This window comes from Aotus nancymaae, unplaced genomic scaffold (assembly GCF_030222135.1).
Source record: "Aotus nancymaae isolate 86718 unplaced genomic scaffold, 86718_ANA_hifiasm-v0.15.2.pri h1tg000072l, whole genome shotgun sequence".
NCBI classification, from domain to species: domain Eukaryota; kingdom Metazoa; phylum Chordata; class Mammalia; order Primates; family Aotidae; genus Aotus; species Aotus nancymaae.
The window spans coordinates 3,968,676-3,986,663 of record NW_026988487.1 but is presented as its reverse complement, the minus strand read 5'-3'; the positions used below and the strand labels follow the sequence as shown (position 1 = coordinate 3,986,663).

General features: G+C 53.0%; 1 protein-coding gene across 5 annotated transcripts in view; it reads right to left on the bottom strand.

Moving 5' to 3' along the window:
- Positions 1-654: 654 nt before the first annotated feature.
- ABCC3 (ATP binding cassette subfamily C member 3) overlaps positions 655-17,988 on the bottom strand; it is a 53,114-nt gene continuing 35,780 nt past the window's right edge. For 3 of the 5 annotated variants that reach the window (XM_012463534.3, XM_012463535.3, XM_021666803.2), the window contains 12 exons: positions 17,726-17,840; positions 17,428-17,572; positions 17,113-17,320; positions 16,613-16,923; positions 15,305-15,504; positions 15,029-15,155; positions 12,795-12,896; positions 8,927-9,073; positions 8,418-8,576; positions 7,645-7,811; positions 4,429-4,623; positions 655-1,261 (listed from right to left, as the gene is read on the bottom strand). In XM_012463534.3, the coding sequence (XP_012318957.2) occupies positions 1,153-1,261; positions 4,429-4,623; positions 7,645-7,811; positions 8,418-8,576; positions 8,927-9,073; positions 12,795-12,896; positions 15,029-15,155; positions 15,305-15,504; positions 16,613-16,923; positions 17,113-17,320; positions 17,428-17,572; positions 17,726-17,840 (1,985 nt within the window). In that variant the 3' untranslated portion in view covers positions 655-1,152. Of the gene's footprint in view, positions 1,262-4,428; positions 4,624-7,644; positions 7,812-8,417; positions 8,577-8,926; positions 9,074-12,794; positions 12,897-15,028; positions 15,156-15,304; positions 15,505-16,605; positions 16,924-17,112; positions 17,321-17,427; positions 17,573-17,725; positions 17,841-17,988 lie in introns of those variants that run through there. The other 2 variants (XM_064367534.1, XM_064367535.1) reach the window with 2 other exon arrangements.

Below are 17,988 nucleotides of genomic sequence, written 5' to 3'. Positions count from 1 at the left end.
GAGACAGAGGAGACCAGAACGCTTAGGAACAAGGAGAAGAGATCCATTCCAAATAGAAGGCCTGTGCCAGGTGGACTCTGACCTGCAGAAAATAAATAAACTCTTTGTTGGCTTGCTCAAGAAAACAAACTTAATTCACCCCTCACATCTTGTCTGCCAGCCTGGGACTGTGGGTGGCTTCTCTCTGCGCAAGAGGTGGCCTCTCGGCTTCTTTGTGCTCACACATTCAGCTTTGGCTAGAGTGAGGAAAATGAATGACTTGGAGGCCTCACTGGTTATGGGAACTGTCTAGAACAGACTTTGAAATGAGCAAGGAAATAAAGCATCATGCCCTTCTTAGTCCCTAGAGAAACAGGCGTTGAGGAATGACACGAATGTGGAGGTGTTCACAGTAGCTTTTCCAAGAGGCCTCAGGTCAGATTATAGGGCCTTTCTTTCTCACCTTTTTACAGTATCTGCACAGCAGAACAGGAACTGCTGGCAATTACCCAGGGAATTCTGGCTGTGAAGGCAGTATTTGCAGCCAAGAGCTCTTGGGTCTGAAGTTCAGGTAACTACAACCATGTACATGTGTATAAAGTCTTCCTCCTGGCCTCCTCCAAAGATCCTAATCCCCAAATCTTGTGAACAAGCATAAAAAGACTAGTGTGTACATACTGTTGACCATGTAGTTTTATTTCATCAGTGCTCTATTTTTAGTGGATTCAGGCAGCACCCCAGAGTATAGGACTTAGTTCCGAGGGGTGGCCTGACCCGGCAGCAGTCTTCTGTTCCAGTAGGAAAAAGCTTTTTATTAAAAACAAGAAAAAACTTTAGAAAATATGAAAAATCAGAGGGAGGACAGAGGTCATTTCATAAAATCATTATTTGAAAACAGTGCAGTGTGCAAATAACACTAGGCTGGGAATTGGGAGACTGGGGACTAGTCTAATTGCCTCAAACTAGCTGTGACCTTAGGCATGTCATTCACCTCTTGGGGCTCACTTCCTCACCTAAAGCATTTAGCACAGTTACCCTGTGAGGGACTTTACAGGTACAAAATCTAAGATGCCCCCAGTGTTTGCCATCAAGTCCATTCGGCGGACATACTTGGTGTCATTTTCTTCCTGATGAAAACCAGGAAAGGACAGGGGGAGATCCCAGGAATCTGTTTTAGGCAAGTCCAGCGTCTCTGGCCATCCCGTAGAAGATGCCTCTAGCTGCAATGAGGTTGGCTGGAGCATCAAATTCAGCTACGACTCCTTTGTCCAGGACCAGGACCCTAGCCAGAAAAGAGAGAAGTGGTCAGGTTTCCATCAGCCCAGACCTGCTCACAGCGTCCAATCCTGCTCTTCTGGGTACTTGCTCAGGTCCACAGTAACATGCCAACCTACCCAACACAGCTGCCACACCACATGTGCACGCTTGCAAGGCTGGTTATTTTAGCCATTCTGTTAGTTCTGGCAAGTGAAGCGGTTTCTGGGATCAAACACAAGGTCCTATTCATCTCTGCTAGTCGGGGCTCTGAAAACCTTCCCTAATGAGTCCTTCCCCTTGCCGGGGTCACAGGACTTCAGCAGGCTGTGCGGAGAGAGCCACGGGCCTGTGCGCTGGGCTCTGTGCACATCCATCTGCTTTGTGCCAGCTCACAATAGCACACGGCAGGAAACCAGCTGCAGCGAGGCTGACACTGGAATCTGGGGCTTGGGCTGCAAATCTGGCTGCTGCTGCTGCTGCTGCTGCTAAGTGGGTCTCCAGCTCACACACAAACAGCCAGGCCTGGGCCCAGGGTTAGAATCTCCACCAACCACTCACTGGGTACACCTGGTACAAGGCCACTGGGCTGGCTCCACCAGGGTGCAGCGGGAGGGGAAAGGCTCTCTCCAGCCTGGAGAAGTGCTCCTCCATGGGAGGGGGCTGACTTTATTCTATTCTCAGCCTACCGGGCTCCAAGATGTGTCCTGGGAAGGAGTGTGTCCGTGACATCACTGCCTGGCCACTGCCCCCACCCCAGCCCTGACTCCAAAATCAGGGTCTTCAGTGGCTTTTGACTGCTCTTGGGTAAGTAAGGCCTGAATGCTCTCCCATGGTCCTCAAAGTGCAGCATAATGGGGCTTGTTCTCCACCCCCATCTTGGTTCCACTGCCTCCCTCCCATGCACTCCAGCCTCCTGCACCCTCCTGCCTTGGGATGCCTTGTTGCGTCCTTTGCCTGCAAATTTCAGCTCCCTCCCTATTTCCCCACCTCCGTCCCCCAACTCTTACTCATTCTTTCAGGCCTGGCTGGTGCAGCCCTTCCTTAGAGGAGAAGGTGCCCTGGCCACCCTGTGTGGATAGCCGTCCTCTGGCCTGCACACACAGGCCTTTGCTTCCATCCTGTGGACCCTATTTATACGTGATTATTGGATTAATTTCTGCCTGTCGCACTAGAATGAATGAACTCCCAACCTCCAAGGTCGATCCAAGCCTCCCACCCTAGGGCTGCTGGTGAATGAACCATTTTTGATTAGCCCTGGGAACAGGTCCTCTCAGCCCAGCCCTGTTCCTCCTCCAAACCCAGGGCTCAGCACTTCCTGCTCAGCCTCCCTTCTCCTCCCAGTGGGGTCCTAAATGGGAGTCAGGGGTGAGGGTAGGGGAGGGATGGAACAGACAGAGGGTAGCATCAGGCATTCTCAGCTTGTTTCTCAAGACGCGGCTGGCTGCATGGGGGCACTTCCAAGAGACACAAGGTCTGACTCATTGCCCTGTCCATGGCACCCTCCCCACCCCACCGTTATACAAGTGTTTCTTGAGTGAATGAAGGCCTGTTGGGGTATTCCCACCATACTCCTTCAAAGGAGACTTGTCCAAGCCTCCTGCCTCCTCCTCCCCTTTAGTTTCTAGGGAGCCCAGCCTGCCAGGTGAGGGCCAACTGACTTCCATGAGGTTTCTGGGTCACCCAGCCCTTTCTCCTTGACCTCCAGCACCACACCTTGACATCTGGGACAATGAGGGAGAGGTCTGCCTCAACAATGAAGCCATAAGCTTCTGAGGGCATGGCCCCTCCCCTCATCCTTAGAGGGCCTAGTGCAAGAATTAGAGCAAGGGGCTACTGCCATTTCTCAGGATCACCTGCGGTTTAAATACATTTCATTGATTTTTTTTTTTTTTTTTTGAGACAGAGTCTCGCTCTGCGCCTAGGCTGGAGTGCAGTGGCATGACCTTGGCTCACTGCAACCTCTGCCTCCCAGGTTCAAGTGATTCTCCTGCCTCAGCCTCTCGAGTAGCTGGGACTACAGGTGCCTGCCACGACACCAGGCTAATTTTTGTATTTTTAGTAGAGAAGGGGTTTCACCACATTGGCCAGGCTGGTCTTGAACTTCTGACCTCAAATGATCAGTGTGCCTTGGCCTTCCAAAGTGCTGGGATTACAGGTGTGAGCCACCACCAAACTCCTGACCCCAAGTTAACCACCCTCCTGGGCCTCCCAAATTGCCGAGATCACAGGCATGAGCCACCATCCCTGGCCTTCATTGACTCTTTACGACAATCCCAAGAGGAATCATATTCATTTGAAACAGGCTCAGAAAGGTTTTGCAGATTGCTCAGGGTCACACAGCAGCCTGGGACTCTGAGCCCTCTTACTGAGTCTACAGGTTGGAGATACCCATACCTGTGTTAACTGTGTGATTTGGGGCAAGTGCTCTCCCCACAAGGCTCAGCTCCTCATGGTGCTGTCAGGGTCCCACTACCACCTGAGCTGCTGCTTCATCTGTGACTGGGGTGACTGTGAGACACCAGTGAGGTGAGGGACATGCAGGCACTCTGCCAGCAGGCGCTCAGGAAGAGACGGGACTCAGCATAGAGCCTCCAGTTCCCCTTACATCACCTCATAGAGGAGGCGGGACTGTGCACAAGTACAGTGCCTGTGGAGCCCAGTGTGCCCTTCCCATGTCTTAGAAAATGTCATCGTGGGGGCCGGACGTGGTGGCTCACACCTGTAATCCCAGCACTTTGGGGGCTGAGGCAGGCAGATCACTTGAAGTCAGGAGTTCAAGACCAGCCTGGCCAACATGGTGAAACCCCATCTCTACTAAAAATACAAAAATTAGCTGGTGTGCTGGTGCACGCCTGTAATCCCAGTTACTCGAGAGGATGAGGCAGAAGAATCGCTTGAGCCTGGAAGATGTAGGTTGCAGTGAGCCACTGCATTCCAGCCTAGGCAACAGAGCAAAACTCTGTCTCAAAAAAAGAAAGAAAGAAAAAAGAAAATGTCATTTTCCCACCTCTGACCCCAGGCCACCCCAGTGTGGTCTGCCCCTTATCCAGATCTTGGGAATCTCTGCTCTGCCCACCATGTCCTAGCAATCCCAGGAACATTCTATTGTCCAGATAACCCTATGCCCTGCCCATTCCTGATGCCCCAGGTGGCCCCACCAGGTTCCCCATTGCCCGGGTTTCTATGTCCCACCTGGTGTAGTCCATGATAGTGTTAAGCCGGTGTGCGATGGTCAGGACAGTGCAGGTATCAAATTGGGTGCGGATGGTAGCCTGGATGAGGTCGTCAGTCTCTAGGTCGACGGCAGCTGTGGCCTCATCCAAAACCAGGATGCGGCTTTTGCGGAGCAGGGCTCGGGCCAGGCACACGAGCTGCCTCTGGCCCACACTGGGAATGGAGAAGACAGGCATTTCCAGCTGGGGGCTTCCTACCTGCCTCCAGGCCTCATTCCCTCCTCAACGGCCGAGGGCCAGTTTTCTAACTTCTCCTGTTTCTGCCACAGCCCAGCCCTTCTGAAACAGAGCAGAGGTCTGGACACCACTGGGATAATGAGGGCCCTGGGGGACGAACCAGCGCTAAAAGGCATTGTGAAATCCCTACTCTGCTCTTGACACCCTTGGCCTCCTCTCTCGGTGCTTTCTTCCCCATCCTTGCTTTTCGCTAGTACCGTGATGTTTCTCTGCTTCACTCTATCAGTCATTTACACCTTAGTAAGAACATGCTTGCATGGCTCTTCCCAGATACTTGCATAGAGGCCACATGATGCCATCTTGCTGAGCCTAATATCACACAATTCAAGCAGTCATCTCCCACCCCATAGGGAATACAGGCCAGGGCTCCGTTTTGGGTACAAGAAAAGGGCAGAGTAGAGGAAGACCTGGGGGCTCCTTGTGTCTGGTCATGGAGGAGGTGAAGGAGGGGCAGGACACACGCCTTCAGCCTCCTGCTCCGGAAGCCAGAGCCGGCAGACAAAACGAGGCTGTGTTCCCAACCACAGAGGCCGCAGCACCCCCACATCCAAGGACAAATACCTCAGCCCTTCCCAAAGGGGTGAGTCACCACAGCCGGTGTAAAGTCCAGGCGCTCTCCCTGGCCCATTCCCGCAACTAATGAAGGTTTTGGCAGCGGAATGAGCCGCCGGATAGAACTCAGGGCTGATTTATGGTAGAACTGGCACAGGACACAGGTTATACTTAAAGCAGCTCCAAAATCAGTGAGGAAGGAGGGGAGTGGATTTCTGTCTCTGAGCCTGGTGCACGTGGGGATGGGGCACACTCTGGGGTAAGTGCTGAGCGCAAGCAGGTTAGAAGACTGGATTGAGAGATGATCAAGGGGCACAGGGTCTGGAGAGGCCATGCCTGTCCGTCAGCCACCCCCACATGGTTATGTAAGTGAGAGCCAGTTAAGATGCACATTCAGTCTTAAGGGCTGCCTGGGTAGCAGGGGAGTCCCACCAGTTGTCCAGGAGAGGGAGGTGGCTGTGATCCAGCAAGGAAAGGTCTGGGACAGAGCCTGAGTCCCCGCTCTGCCCCTTACCAGTTGAGCTGCTATGGGAAATCATTTCAAACCGTGGAGCCTCGTTTCTGGCCCACAGGACCACGGTAAAGATTAGAGGAGAAAGTGGAGGCCAGAGTGCTTTGAATATTGTTAAGTGCTGGGCAAATGTCAATTTTTTTTTTTTTTTTTTTTTTTTGAGACGGAGTTTCGCTCTTGTTACCCAGACTGGAGTGCAATGGTGCGATCTCGGCTCACCGCAACCTCCGCCTCCTGGGTTCAGGCAATTCTCCTGCCTCAGCCTCCTGAGTAGCTGGGACTACAGGCACGCGCCACCATGCCCAGCTAATTTTTTATATTTTTAGTAGAGATGGGGTTTCACCGTGTTGACCAGGATGGTCTTGATCTCTTGACCTTGTGATCCACCTGCCCTGGCCTCCCAAAGTGCTGAGATTATAGGCATGACCGCTGCGCCCAGCCTTGTTTTAGTTTTTGAGGTCTGGGGAGGGTGCATGAGTATGGACTGAATATAAAAATGAAAATAGGGAAGAGGAGGAAGAAGAGGCAGAGGAGGAGGTGGAGGAGAAGAGGGAGGGAAGGGAGGAGGGGAATCGCCGACATGTCACAGGAGCAGATCCAAGCAAAGTGCTTTTCCTGACATCACAGCGACCCTAACACTGCTCTGTCCAGATGGTAGCCATTGGCCCCATGTGGCTATTAGCACTTGAAATGTGACTAGTCCAAGTTGAAACATTCTGTAAATATGAAATATACACTGGATTTCAAACTTGTAAGAAAAAACGCAAAATATTTCCAATACTTTTATATCAATGATATGTTAAAATAGTATTTTAGATATATTGGGCTAAATAAAATATAGTATTACAGTTTATTTTACTTGTTTCTTTTTCCTTTTTAAAAAGTATGGCTATGGCGGGGCGCGGTGGCTCATGCCTATAATCCCAGTACTTTGGGAGGCTGAGGCAGGTGGATCACGAGGTCAAGAGATCGAGACCATCCTGGTCAACAAGGTGAAACCCTGTCTCTACTAAAAATACAAAAAAATTAGCTGGGCATGGTGGCACGCGCCCGTAGTCCCAGCTACTCAGGAGGCTGAGGCGGGAGAATTGCTTGAACCCAGGAGGCAGAGGTTGTGGTGAGCCGAGATCGCACCATTGCACTCCAGCCTAAGAGGGAAACTCCATCTCAAAAAAAAAAAAAATATGGCTATGAGAAAAAATGTTAGTTACATATGCATGGCTTGCATTGTTTTTTTATTGGGCAGCACAATGCAAAGAGGTATGGACTGTTATTATCTGCCTTTTAGAGTAAAAGAAAAGGAGGCACAGAGAGGTTAAGCAACTTGCCCCAAATCACACAGCTAACACAGGTATGGGTATCTCTAATCTGTAGACTCAGTAAGAGGTGACTACTGGCCCCTCCAATGCATAGCCCAGTGGCTGGGGACATAAAATCTGGGGCTGTAAGAAAGCTCTGGAGGGGAGAGGGCTTCCTCTCACCTGCTTCATGGGTTCCATCCAGAACCATACTCCCTGGCCCAAGAACAGCCTCTACAACCTCACTGAAAAGGGTTGTGGAATCTCCCAGACCTGGTTCAAACTCCAGACATGCCTCCTCCCAGCTGTGCAACTTAGGTCAAGCCCTTTCCCGTCTCTGAGCCTCAGTTTCCTGATGGGTAAAGTGGGATCACGGAGCACCGCTGGGGCTTGCATGAGGAACCGGCGAGGCAGCACATGGTGCCTGGCACACAGAATACGATCAATACAAAAGGACGGCCCTGTGCACACCCTGGCTGGCCTCAGCTCTGTGTCATTTGGTGTTGGGCTTCCCAGCACCCACCAGGGTTCCCCAGGGAGGGCTGCGGCTCCTGAGCTCTCCATTCCCAGTGTTTACCTGAGATTCTCCCCGCCCTCAGTACACTGGAAGTCCAGGCCTGCTGCCTTGGAGCTCACAAACGCATGCAGGTGGGACAACTCCAAGGCCCGCCAAATGTCCTCCTCTGAGTAGCTGCCAAAGGGGTCCAGGTTCATGCGTAGGGTCCCCGAGAACAGGATGGGGTCCTGGGGATACAGCATGGCCTTAGAGGGAGGCAGTTAAGGCCCTAGAAGGAGCCATGGGCCCCAGGTCCAGGGAAGAAGAGAGGGATTAAGGTGGCAGCATTCCCACTCTGTCCCCAGCCCCTCAGAGGAGACAATGGCAGAAGAGATAGCAAATTGCCTGTGGGGGAGTGATAAACCTCAGCTTTGCCAATCATGAAGCCCTCTGCTGAAGCAGGAACCAGAGCCACTAATCTGACTCCAAAGTGTCTACTCGGCAGAAAAAAAAAATACCCCGGAGGAGACGAAAAAAAAGTGAAATATAATTAGAGCTGTGCAAAGAGACCAGGACAGAACGTCTCAGGGGATGGGGACCTTGGAGGGGTCCTTCCTCATGCGCTGGCCCAGGAGGTCAAAGGACAGGGCCTGATTGGGCAGGGTACATCTGAACTTTCCAGATCCGTGGCTGGGGTGGCTCACTGGTGGCTCTGCTCCCTGCTGTCTGCTCCTCCCCACCCTCCAAAGCCTCACGAGACTGAGGTCCCCGCCTCTATCCTCAAGCTACAGAACAGGGTAAGGCCTGCCTCCAGGGCCGCTGATGAGTGTGGCCAGTCCCTGCCAGGCTCCTACCTGGGGGATGATGGTCAGCTGAGAGCGCAGGTCATGGAGGCCGATATCTGCCACGTTGAGACCGTCGATGAGGATTTCACCCTTTGCCGCCTCCAGGATGCGGAACAGGCAGAGGGTCATGGAGGACTTGCCAGCCCCGGTGCGGCCCACGATCCCCACCTGGACAGGGAAGGGAAGGGGCTTTCAGGGGAAGCTGAGATGTCACAGGGGCATCTCCAGGACCCCCCTGGAGGCCGAGCAGACATTTGGCTGGAGCACTTGCTCTCCCAATAGGCCCACCCTCCCCACAAGGGCTGTGGCCGCGTCCGCAGGCAGTGACGCACACGCAGGCGCAAACGCACGCACAGGCGTGAACGCACACATAGGCGAGAACGCACACGCAGGCACTGACGTACACGCAGGCGCCAAAGCACGCACGGGCGCGAACGCACGCACGGGCGAGAACGCACACGCAGGCACGAACGCACAGCAGGCACAAACACACACAGGCCTGCCCACCCCACGCGTACCTTCTCGCCAGCGTGCACATGCAGACTCAGGTCTCTTAGCACCAGGTCTAGGCCCGGCCGGTAGCGCACAGAGTAATTCCGGAACTCCACCTCCCCACGTGGGGGCCAGCCTTTGGGAGGGCGGCTGCCCTCCACCACCCAGGGCGCCTGGCAGGAGGGGCAGATGGGGTTGTATCAGCTCTTGCCCAGTCTGACCCTCGCCCATCTTTCAGTCTCTCTCTCCCAAGGCCCCTCAATCCTGTCCCACTATGATCCCTGGGAGGGTCCTTGGCACCCCGTGGCTCGGCCTTGTGTTCAATGACTCCTTTACCCCTCTGACTTTATTCCCCACAGAGCTACTCCAACACTCCCTATCTTCCCCTCCCAGCCTCTCTGCCTGCCCATCTTCCTTTTTTTTTTTTTTAACATTTTTAATTTTTGAGAGACAGGGCCTCAATCATGGCTCACTGTGGCCTTGAACTCCTGGGTTCCTGTGATTCTCCTGCCTCGGCCTCCCTAGTAGCTAGGACTACAGGCACATGCCACCATGCCTGACTAACTTGTTTTGTTCTGTTACAAGTTCTTGCTCTGTCACTCAGGCTGGAGTGCAGTGATGTGATCATAGCTCACTGCAACCTTGAATTCCTGGACTCAAGCCATCCTTCTGCCTCAGCCTCCTGAGTAGCTAGGACTACAGGCCTGTGTCACCACGCCTCAATAATTTTTTTAAAGAAAAATTCTGAAGAAACTGCTTGCTGTGTTGACCAGGCTGGTTTCTAACTCCTAGCCTCCAGAGATCCTCCTGCCTAAGCCTCACAAAGTCCTGGGAATACAGGCGTGAGCCACTGCGCCACACCTTATGTTCCTTGAGGCACCCTCCCTGCCTGCCCTAACTCCCCCCTCATGACCTTTACCCATTCATTGTTACTTGGTGGCAGCATAGTGCCAGGCAGTGGGGACACAGTGGTATCCCCATTGAAACAGTCCTCACACTCATGAGACTTACATTCTAGTAGAGGGAGGTATGTAATCAGCAGATAAGCAAATCTATACAGTGTAAGAAGTGATGAGTGCTACGGGCCAAGAAGTGCTTAGTGTTGCTGCTTTGTACAGGGTGGTCAGGGAAGGCTTCCTGGAGGAGGCAACGACTTTAGTGAAGAGCTAAAGGGGGTGAGAGAACAAGCCAAGTGGGCATCTGGAGGAAGGGCATGCTGGGCAGAGGAAACAGCAGGCATAAATGACCCTAGGTGTGTCCTGGAGCACAGTGGTAAAGGCGAGAGTAAAAGGCTGAGGTAGTCATGGCCCCATCATGTAGGGCCTTTTAGGCCATTTTAAGTACTATGTTTTTTTTTATTTTTGTTTTTTTACTCTGATTAAGATGCAAAGCCATTAGAGGGCTGTGCACAGAGGAATTACGTGATTTGATTTTTTTTTTCTTCTTTTTAAATCTCTGGCTGCTACGAGCAGAATAGACTAGCAGGACATAAGATGCTGGTGGCTTTGGGACAGGACTGGCTACATAATTTGGGAGGCTCAGGGCAAAATGAAAACCTGAGGCTTCTTGTTGAAGAATGATGGAGAATGTCAAGGTGCTGACAACAGAGCCTTACTCTAAGTGCGCAGCCCTTCCGGGAATGGAGACCCTGCAACTGTTCAGGCTACGTTCCCGTGGAGCCAGCCCTGCTTTGAGGCAGGAGAAACCACGTGGCTAGCGGTGAAAAAGCAGAGCAGCCGGCGCATCCCAGTCTTTCAAGGAGGTGTCGGCGAAGAGAACGGGGCGTGGGGTTGAGGGAAGACGTTTATAGGACGCAGAGACAGGCGCCTGGGTATCCACGCAGGAACTGGGCTGCTAGACATGAAGCAGGGCAACTAGAGTGAGGGGTGAGAGGCTGGAGGGTGATGCCTGGGGAGGGCAGGGGCAGGAAAAGCCAGGCTGGGGTCAGGCAGGCCGACTGACGGGGGCAAGGCAGGCCATAGAATCCACGAGGACTCCAAGAAGGAGAGAGAGGTCATTTTATTGGGATGTTGCTTAGAGGCTGAATTAGATGAGAACAGAAAAGTGTCCCCTGGATTTGGAACCAAGAAGGTCACGGTGAGCTGTCTCCGGGAAGCGAGGGCCAGAAAGAAGACTGCGGGAGGCAGATGAGATCAAGGCTGATGAGGAAGCGGAGGGAGCTCATGGAGACCACACTTTAAACCATGCTTCATGACAGAGGAGAGCAGAGAAATGGGGCAGTGGAGTGCAGCGGGGAGGGCTCACGTGTGTGTCTGGAATGGAAGATGCGATGGAATATTTTTGCATGTGGATGGGAAGCGTCCAACAGAGGGAGCAAGAATGACGGGAGATGGAGGGTGGGACTGAGGAAGCCAGGTCCTCAACCGACCAGGAGAAGAAGTGGAGGGCTGGACTTTGAAACAAAAGGGGTGAATCCTGCTAAAAGTGAAAAGATGACGATGGTGAAGGGGACACAGGCAGGTTTAAAGGCCGAGAGGAAGGAGGCTGAGGGAGTTCATGTCTTAGAACCTACTTTTTCATGGGTGTCGGGCAAGGTCAACGGCTGAGCAGGAGGGAGATGTGAAGTTGAGGGCAGAGATTATTCAAAAGAAGTCTTTCGGAACGTGAGGACACGGGCTTCTTGGGGAAGCAAAGTAGGAACATCAAGCCATGGTTTGTGGTTATAAACTTGTCAACTCAGTGATTTTTTTCCTGCAAGGTTTTTTTGTTTTTTTTTGTTGTTTTTTTTTCAGACAGTCTCTCCCTCTGACACCCAGGCTGGGGTGCAGTGGTGCAATCTTGGCTCATTGTAACCTCCACCACTTAGGTTCAAGCAGTTCTCCTGCCTCAGACTCCTGAGTAGCTAGGAATACATGTGTGCACCACCACACCCCACTAATTTTCATCATGTTGACCAGGCTGGTTTTGAACTCTTGACCTCAAGTGATACACCCGCTTCGGACTCCCAAAGTGCTGGGATTACAGGCGTGAGCCACCACACCCAGCCTCCTGCAAGGTTTTAAGTGCTCGGTGCAGGCATGAAGAAGGCAGATTGGTGGCTCAGCTGGGGTGGGGTTTTGGAAGTGAGTACAACTGAGAGAAAGGAAGAGAAGGGCGAGGCAGGTGAGAGCGCTTGTGTTGGTGAAGCATAGACTCTAGGCTGGCCGGGGAGGGAGGTGAAGCCAGAGAAGCTGATGGACAGAGACACAAAGGCGGGTCATGGGATTGGGGGTTCCAACGAAGACAGACTGCTGTGGCAGTGGGGGACTTGGAACATGAGAGAGAGGAGGGATAGGAGCGTGGCCCAAAGGTGGGATGCTTGATACTGATGCTGCTTCTGGGCATGAAGAGGTCTGAGGTATGACCATGAGATGGGGCGGTGGAGAGGAAAGTCTGGGACCCCCAGTAGGGAACAACTTTTTTTCCCCAACAAAGGGCATGCTGCTCCACCTTCACTCCTTTGCCCAGGCTGGTCTCTTTGACTGGAATGCTCACCTTCCCACTGCCCACCCCACCATCTTACTTAGTCTACCAAAGCCCGTTCATCCTTCTCATCTAAGCTCGCCTACCCTAGTCACCCCAGCCGGAGGATCTCCCTCATCTGCCCTCTCTGGTGCGCCACGCCAGAGCTCTGGTCATCCACTGCAGAGCTGTGCAGTGTGCCTCACCTCTCCCTCCACATCACGATCGCCTGAGGGCGAACCCTGTCCTCCCGACTCATCTCTCTCCACCTCCTAGCACAGAGTGTTGGCTGATGCTCAGTGAGGGGTGGATGGATAAATGGATGAAGAGCCCCATACACGGCTGGCCCTGAGGTTTAGGGAGGGAGGGCCACCAAGCTTTCTTCCCTGGCTACTTCAGATTCCCCTGCCCCAGGCCCATCCCAGTACCCACCTCTGTCTCTGTCTTGCAGTACTCCTTGACTCTCTCCACAGCCACAATGTTAGACTCCAAATCTGACATCGTTCGTATCATCCAGTTCAGAGCAATCGTCACCTGGCCAAAGGGACTGGGTTATTGGTACGGCGATCTCCCCTCCCCACTGCAATGGCTTTGGGAGGAGTTCAGACTCCTGGATCATGTGCCCATCAATGGACTCCTATCCCATGATGACCCAGGTGGGCCTGGGTCAAGTCCACAGGCATGCCAGCTGGGGCTGTGATCATGAATGGCTCCCTCGGGCAGTGACAGTGCATACTTAACCAAGGACCACTTTGCTGCAGTTCCTCAAACTTTAATATGTGTAAGACTTGCCATAGAATGCTGTTAAAATGCAACGCAGGATTCCATAGTCTGAGGTGGGACTTGGGACCTGAGATTCTTCATTTATTTTTATTTATATAATTTTTTTTTCAGACAAAGTTTTGCTCTCGTTGCCCAGGCTAGAGTGCAGTGGCATGAACTTGGCTCACCGAAACCTGTGCCTCCCGGGTTCAAGCAATTCTCCTGCCTCAGCCTCCTGAGTAGCTAGGATTATAGGCATGCACCGCCATGCCCCAGCTAATTTTGTGTTTTTCGTAGAGTTGGGGTTTCTCCATGTTGGTCAGGCTGGTCTTGAACTCCTGACCTCAGGTGATCCGCCCACCTCGGCCTCCCAAAGTGCTGGGGTTACAGGTGTGAGCCACTGCGCCCGGCTGAGATTCTTCATTTCTTTTTTTTTTTTGAGACAGAGTTTCGCTCTTGTTACCCAGGCTGGAGTGCAATGGCGCAATCTCGGCTCATCGCAACCTCCACCTCCTGGGTTCAGGCAATTCTCCTGCCTCGGCCTCCTGAGTAGCTGGGATTACAGGCACTCACCGCCATGCCCAGCTAATTTTTGTATTTTTAGTTGAGACGGGGTTTCACCATGTTGACCAGGATGGTCTCAATCTCTTGACCTCGTGATCCACCCACCTCGGCCTCCCAAAGTGCTGGGATTACAGGCATGAGCCACCGCGCCCGGCCGAGAGTCTTCATTTCTAACAAGCTCCCAGAGGATGCTGATGCAACTGGCCCATGGGCCACAAATGGCACACCAAGGAGTCTTGATCAAAATGCAGAGTCCTGAGCCCATCCCAGGCCTACTGAATCAAAATGTACATTTTAACAAGTTGATTCATATGCACACTGACGTTTGTGAAAAACTGACCTTTCTGGATTGCTTTTTGTTTGCCAACGTGTTCAAGACTTGAGCCACCTGAGGCATTAAAAATGTGATCTGCTTTACAAAAATTCCATTTGCAATTAGCTGACTCTTTGGCAGTACAGGCTGACCTCAGGATGGTCGGCCTGACCTGCAGCCCAGGCTTCGGTCACCTTGTCTGTGTACTTTCTCTGCAAGCATGTGAACATGAGGTGTATTCCAGACCTACACTGTCCTGACCTCTGTCACGTGAGCCTACAACTTGCCCAGAGACAAGACAAATTCTGTTTGCCCTTTGGGGCTAAGCTCCAAGATACTCCTCTGTGCAGTGGTATGATCTTGGCTCACTGCAACCTCTGCCTCCCAGGTTCAAGTGATTCTCCTGCCTCAGTCTCCCGAGTAGCTGGGACTACAGGCATGCACCACCATGCCCTAATTTTTTGTTACTTTTAGTAGAGACGGGGTTTCACCACATTGGCCAGGCTGGTCTTGAACTCCTGACTTCCAGTGATCCACCTGCCTCAGCCTCCCAAAGTGCTGGGATTACAGGTGTGAGCCACCGCGCCCAGTCCTCCTCTGGGCTTTTGAAACATGTTGTTTCTCCAGCCACAAAGACCTGCTTAGCCTGCAGCACAATCCCTGCCAATGAGGGTCTCTCCAGCTTGACTGTGAGGTATCAGGTAAGGTCGCCCGCTAAGCAGGAGGGAGATGTGGAATTGAGGGCAGAGATTATTCAAAAGAAGTCTTTCAGAACGTGAGGACACGGGCTTCTTGGGGAAGCAAAGTAGGAACATCCAGCCATGGTGTGTGGTTATAAACTTGTCACTCAGTGATTTTTCTCCTTCAAGGTTTTTTGTTTTGTTTTGTTTTTGCTCACAGTCCTTGAGAGCAGCCCCTGTGGCTGGTGCCCATACCAGGCAGGGAGGGGCACTCGGGAGATGCCAAGAACACCTGAGTGGTGTCTGTCCCAGTGGTGGCCCTGCCCTGGGGTCCAGGCCCTTCATACCTGCAAGGAGTAGGACACGGAGAGGCCCACCAGCCCTGGGCTCAGGCTGCTCCTCCCAATGACAGCAAAGAGCGCAGCAAAGAGCACCACGCAGTTCCCCACGAACTCCACTCCGATGCTCAGCCACCTGTAGGGGATCAGATGAGGAGGAAATGGGGCAGGGGCAAGGAAGGGGCAGTTTTCTTCTTCAGGGAAAGGAAGGACAAGGACCCCTAACACCAGAGAGCCTGGTGGGAATTCCTGGAGGAGCAGGGGGCGAGGGAGGCGGCTTCTGACCGGTTGGAGATGATGTAGGGGTAGCAGCTTCTCTGGTTGGCGTCCACCTTAGTATCATTGATGACCTCAAAGTCCCGGCTGCGGTTGTAGGCCCGGATGACACTAGCACCAGTCACTGTCTCCGAAAAGTGGGAGTAGATAGGTGAACGGCTGACGGATTCCAGCCGCTTCAGTTGCCGTGTTGTGGCTGCATAGAAGCGCTGATGGAGGGAGAAGGAGTTTGGGGTCAGAGATGTGAAACCCCCAACTCAGTCCTGCCTGTCTCTGAACTCATCCATTTTCAGATAGTCCGCCCAGCCAGCCTCACTCCCACCACAAGACATTCCCCACCTCCAAGGACCCAAGACCTGGGGCCTTGATGTGTCACTCACTCCTTCCCTCTGATCATCTCTGCTTCAACCCCACAACAACGTGGCTCTGCCTCCAGTTTCCATCCTCTCCTCTGTGGCCTAAGATAGTCAGGACTAAACACGATGTGTATCTGATGCTCCCCTAGCCCAGCACAGAGCACAGCCTAGAGCATGGTCACTATACCCAGGTGTTGAGCATCTATCCACAGGAACCAACTGGTTTCAGGAGTTCAGGGTCTGCAAAAGCCTTTTACAGTTAGCTGTATCTGAAGGTTATCAATTCATCTATGTTAAACACATGCATACACATATGTTTAGATATGTATAAAAAGAAGGAAAGGATAATGCATCCCAAACTATTGTCAATGTTTTATCAGAAAATAGCCACCAGGAGGGCCAGGCACATGGCTCACGCCGGTAATCTCACCATTTTCAGAGGCCAAGGCAGGCATATCACTTGAGGTCAGGAGGTCGAGACCAGCCTGGCCAACATAGCGAAACCCCATCTCTACTAAAAATACAAAAATTAGCTGGGCGTGTTGGCGTGTGCCTGTAATCCTAGCTACCTGGGAGGCTGAGGCAGGAGAATCGCTTGAACCTGGGAGACGGAGGCTGCAGTAAGCCGAGATTGTACCTTTGCACTCCAGCCTGGGTGAGAAAGTGAGACTCCATCTCAAAAAAAAAAAAAAAAAGCCAACAGGAAAGGCCCAGTGCCAGCTACAATGTATAGGTATTTCATTTCATTCTCACACCAACCCCATGAGGAAGATCTATGAGCTACTCTATTTTACAGGTGAGGCAAATGAGTTTCAAAGAGGTTAAATAACTGATGACTGTCCATTACAAAACCCTGCAATGCTGGTGGCCTGAAGCATCCCACACCTGCTGGCCCCGCCCATGTGAACACCCTGCCCCACACCAGCACCACGTCCACACTGGGGCCATGCTCACCCCGCACCTGCACCAAGGTGTAGAGCACAGCCAGGGGCAGGATGACCACGGTGAAGAGCGGCGTGCTGGCCACGATGACCACAAGAGTGGAGATGGCGTTGAAGAACGAATTGAGCAGCATGAGGATGGTAGGGGCCAGAACCTCATCAATGACATAGATGTCCTTGGAGAAGCGGTTGAGGATGCGGCCTGAGGGTGTGGTGTCAAAGAAGGACTGTGGCGAGCGTATCTTGTTGTGCAGCAGTGCCTGGTGCAACACACGGCCAGCCTGGATGCCACCCACTGCCATGGCCATGGCCGACAGCATCACCAGGAACCCTGTTGGAGGAGGCAGAGGGCACTGGCTCACCTGGACTAGGGAGCAGGCATGAAGGGGCAGAATCACAGATACAGGTTGACCAGATAGGGTTAGGGAGGCTTGGATGCAGGGCATGGTTTCGGGGAGCTGGCAGCCCAGAGAAGAAGAAGGGATTTTGGAGCCCCTTCTGTGCACCCCCACAGGCTCACCTTGCAGAATTCCTAAGGTGGCATAGACACCCAGCCTTAGGGAAGTGTTGTTCTGTCTACTGTTTGTCATGGCATCATTCGTCCAGGCACTGAGCCACACATTGGCCCCAATGGCGGCTGCACTTTGACCCGCATACAGGAGACAGATGGCCAACGTGGTACAGAGCCCCACAGCCTTGGCATAATCCCAGAACACACTCAGCTCCACCTGTAGGGAGCAGCCATGGTGCTCAGGGGCAGGGGACTCCATAAGCCCTGGGGCTGCCGGGGGCTGCCTTTCTGTCCCCTCCAGCCCCTCTTGCCCCACTGACTCACAGTGCCAGTCTCTGCTTTCTCCTCCTGGGTCAGTGCCCCGTTTGCCTTCGCCTCTGTCACCTGCACCTTCTCTGATGGACCCAAGCGCCTCCGGGGTGCAGGCTGACCCTGTCCTTCCCCATCCGAAGACAGGGCACTCAGCTGTCTGCGGAGGCAGCTAGTCAGGCCCAGGGAGGGGCCTCAGGCACCCCCCAGGACAGAGGCTGGGAGTGTCAGGGAGAAACCTGCACCCCACCTGGCAGGGCTTGGGGAGCCCTGATCCAGCCTTCCGGAGGGCTGGGAGCTCTCAGGAGCTCACCTCATAAACTGCTTCTGGACTGCAAAGGTGACTGGGTCATTGTCTGCCAGATCTGTGTGGTTGCTGAGTGTGTCTTCAACCAGCAGCACCTCCTCATCCTCCACACCTTCCAATGCTGCAGCGGCGTGGGAGGAAGGAGACAGAGTTCAGCTAGTTCTCCCCGCGGGAGCCTGGTATCTCCCATTCCCCACTCCAATGAAAGGGGCTCCGTGGACAAGCATGAAAATAAAATGAGGGGGATTGAAAGGACAAGAAAGCCTTGG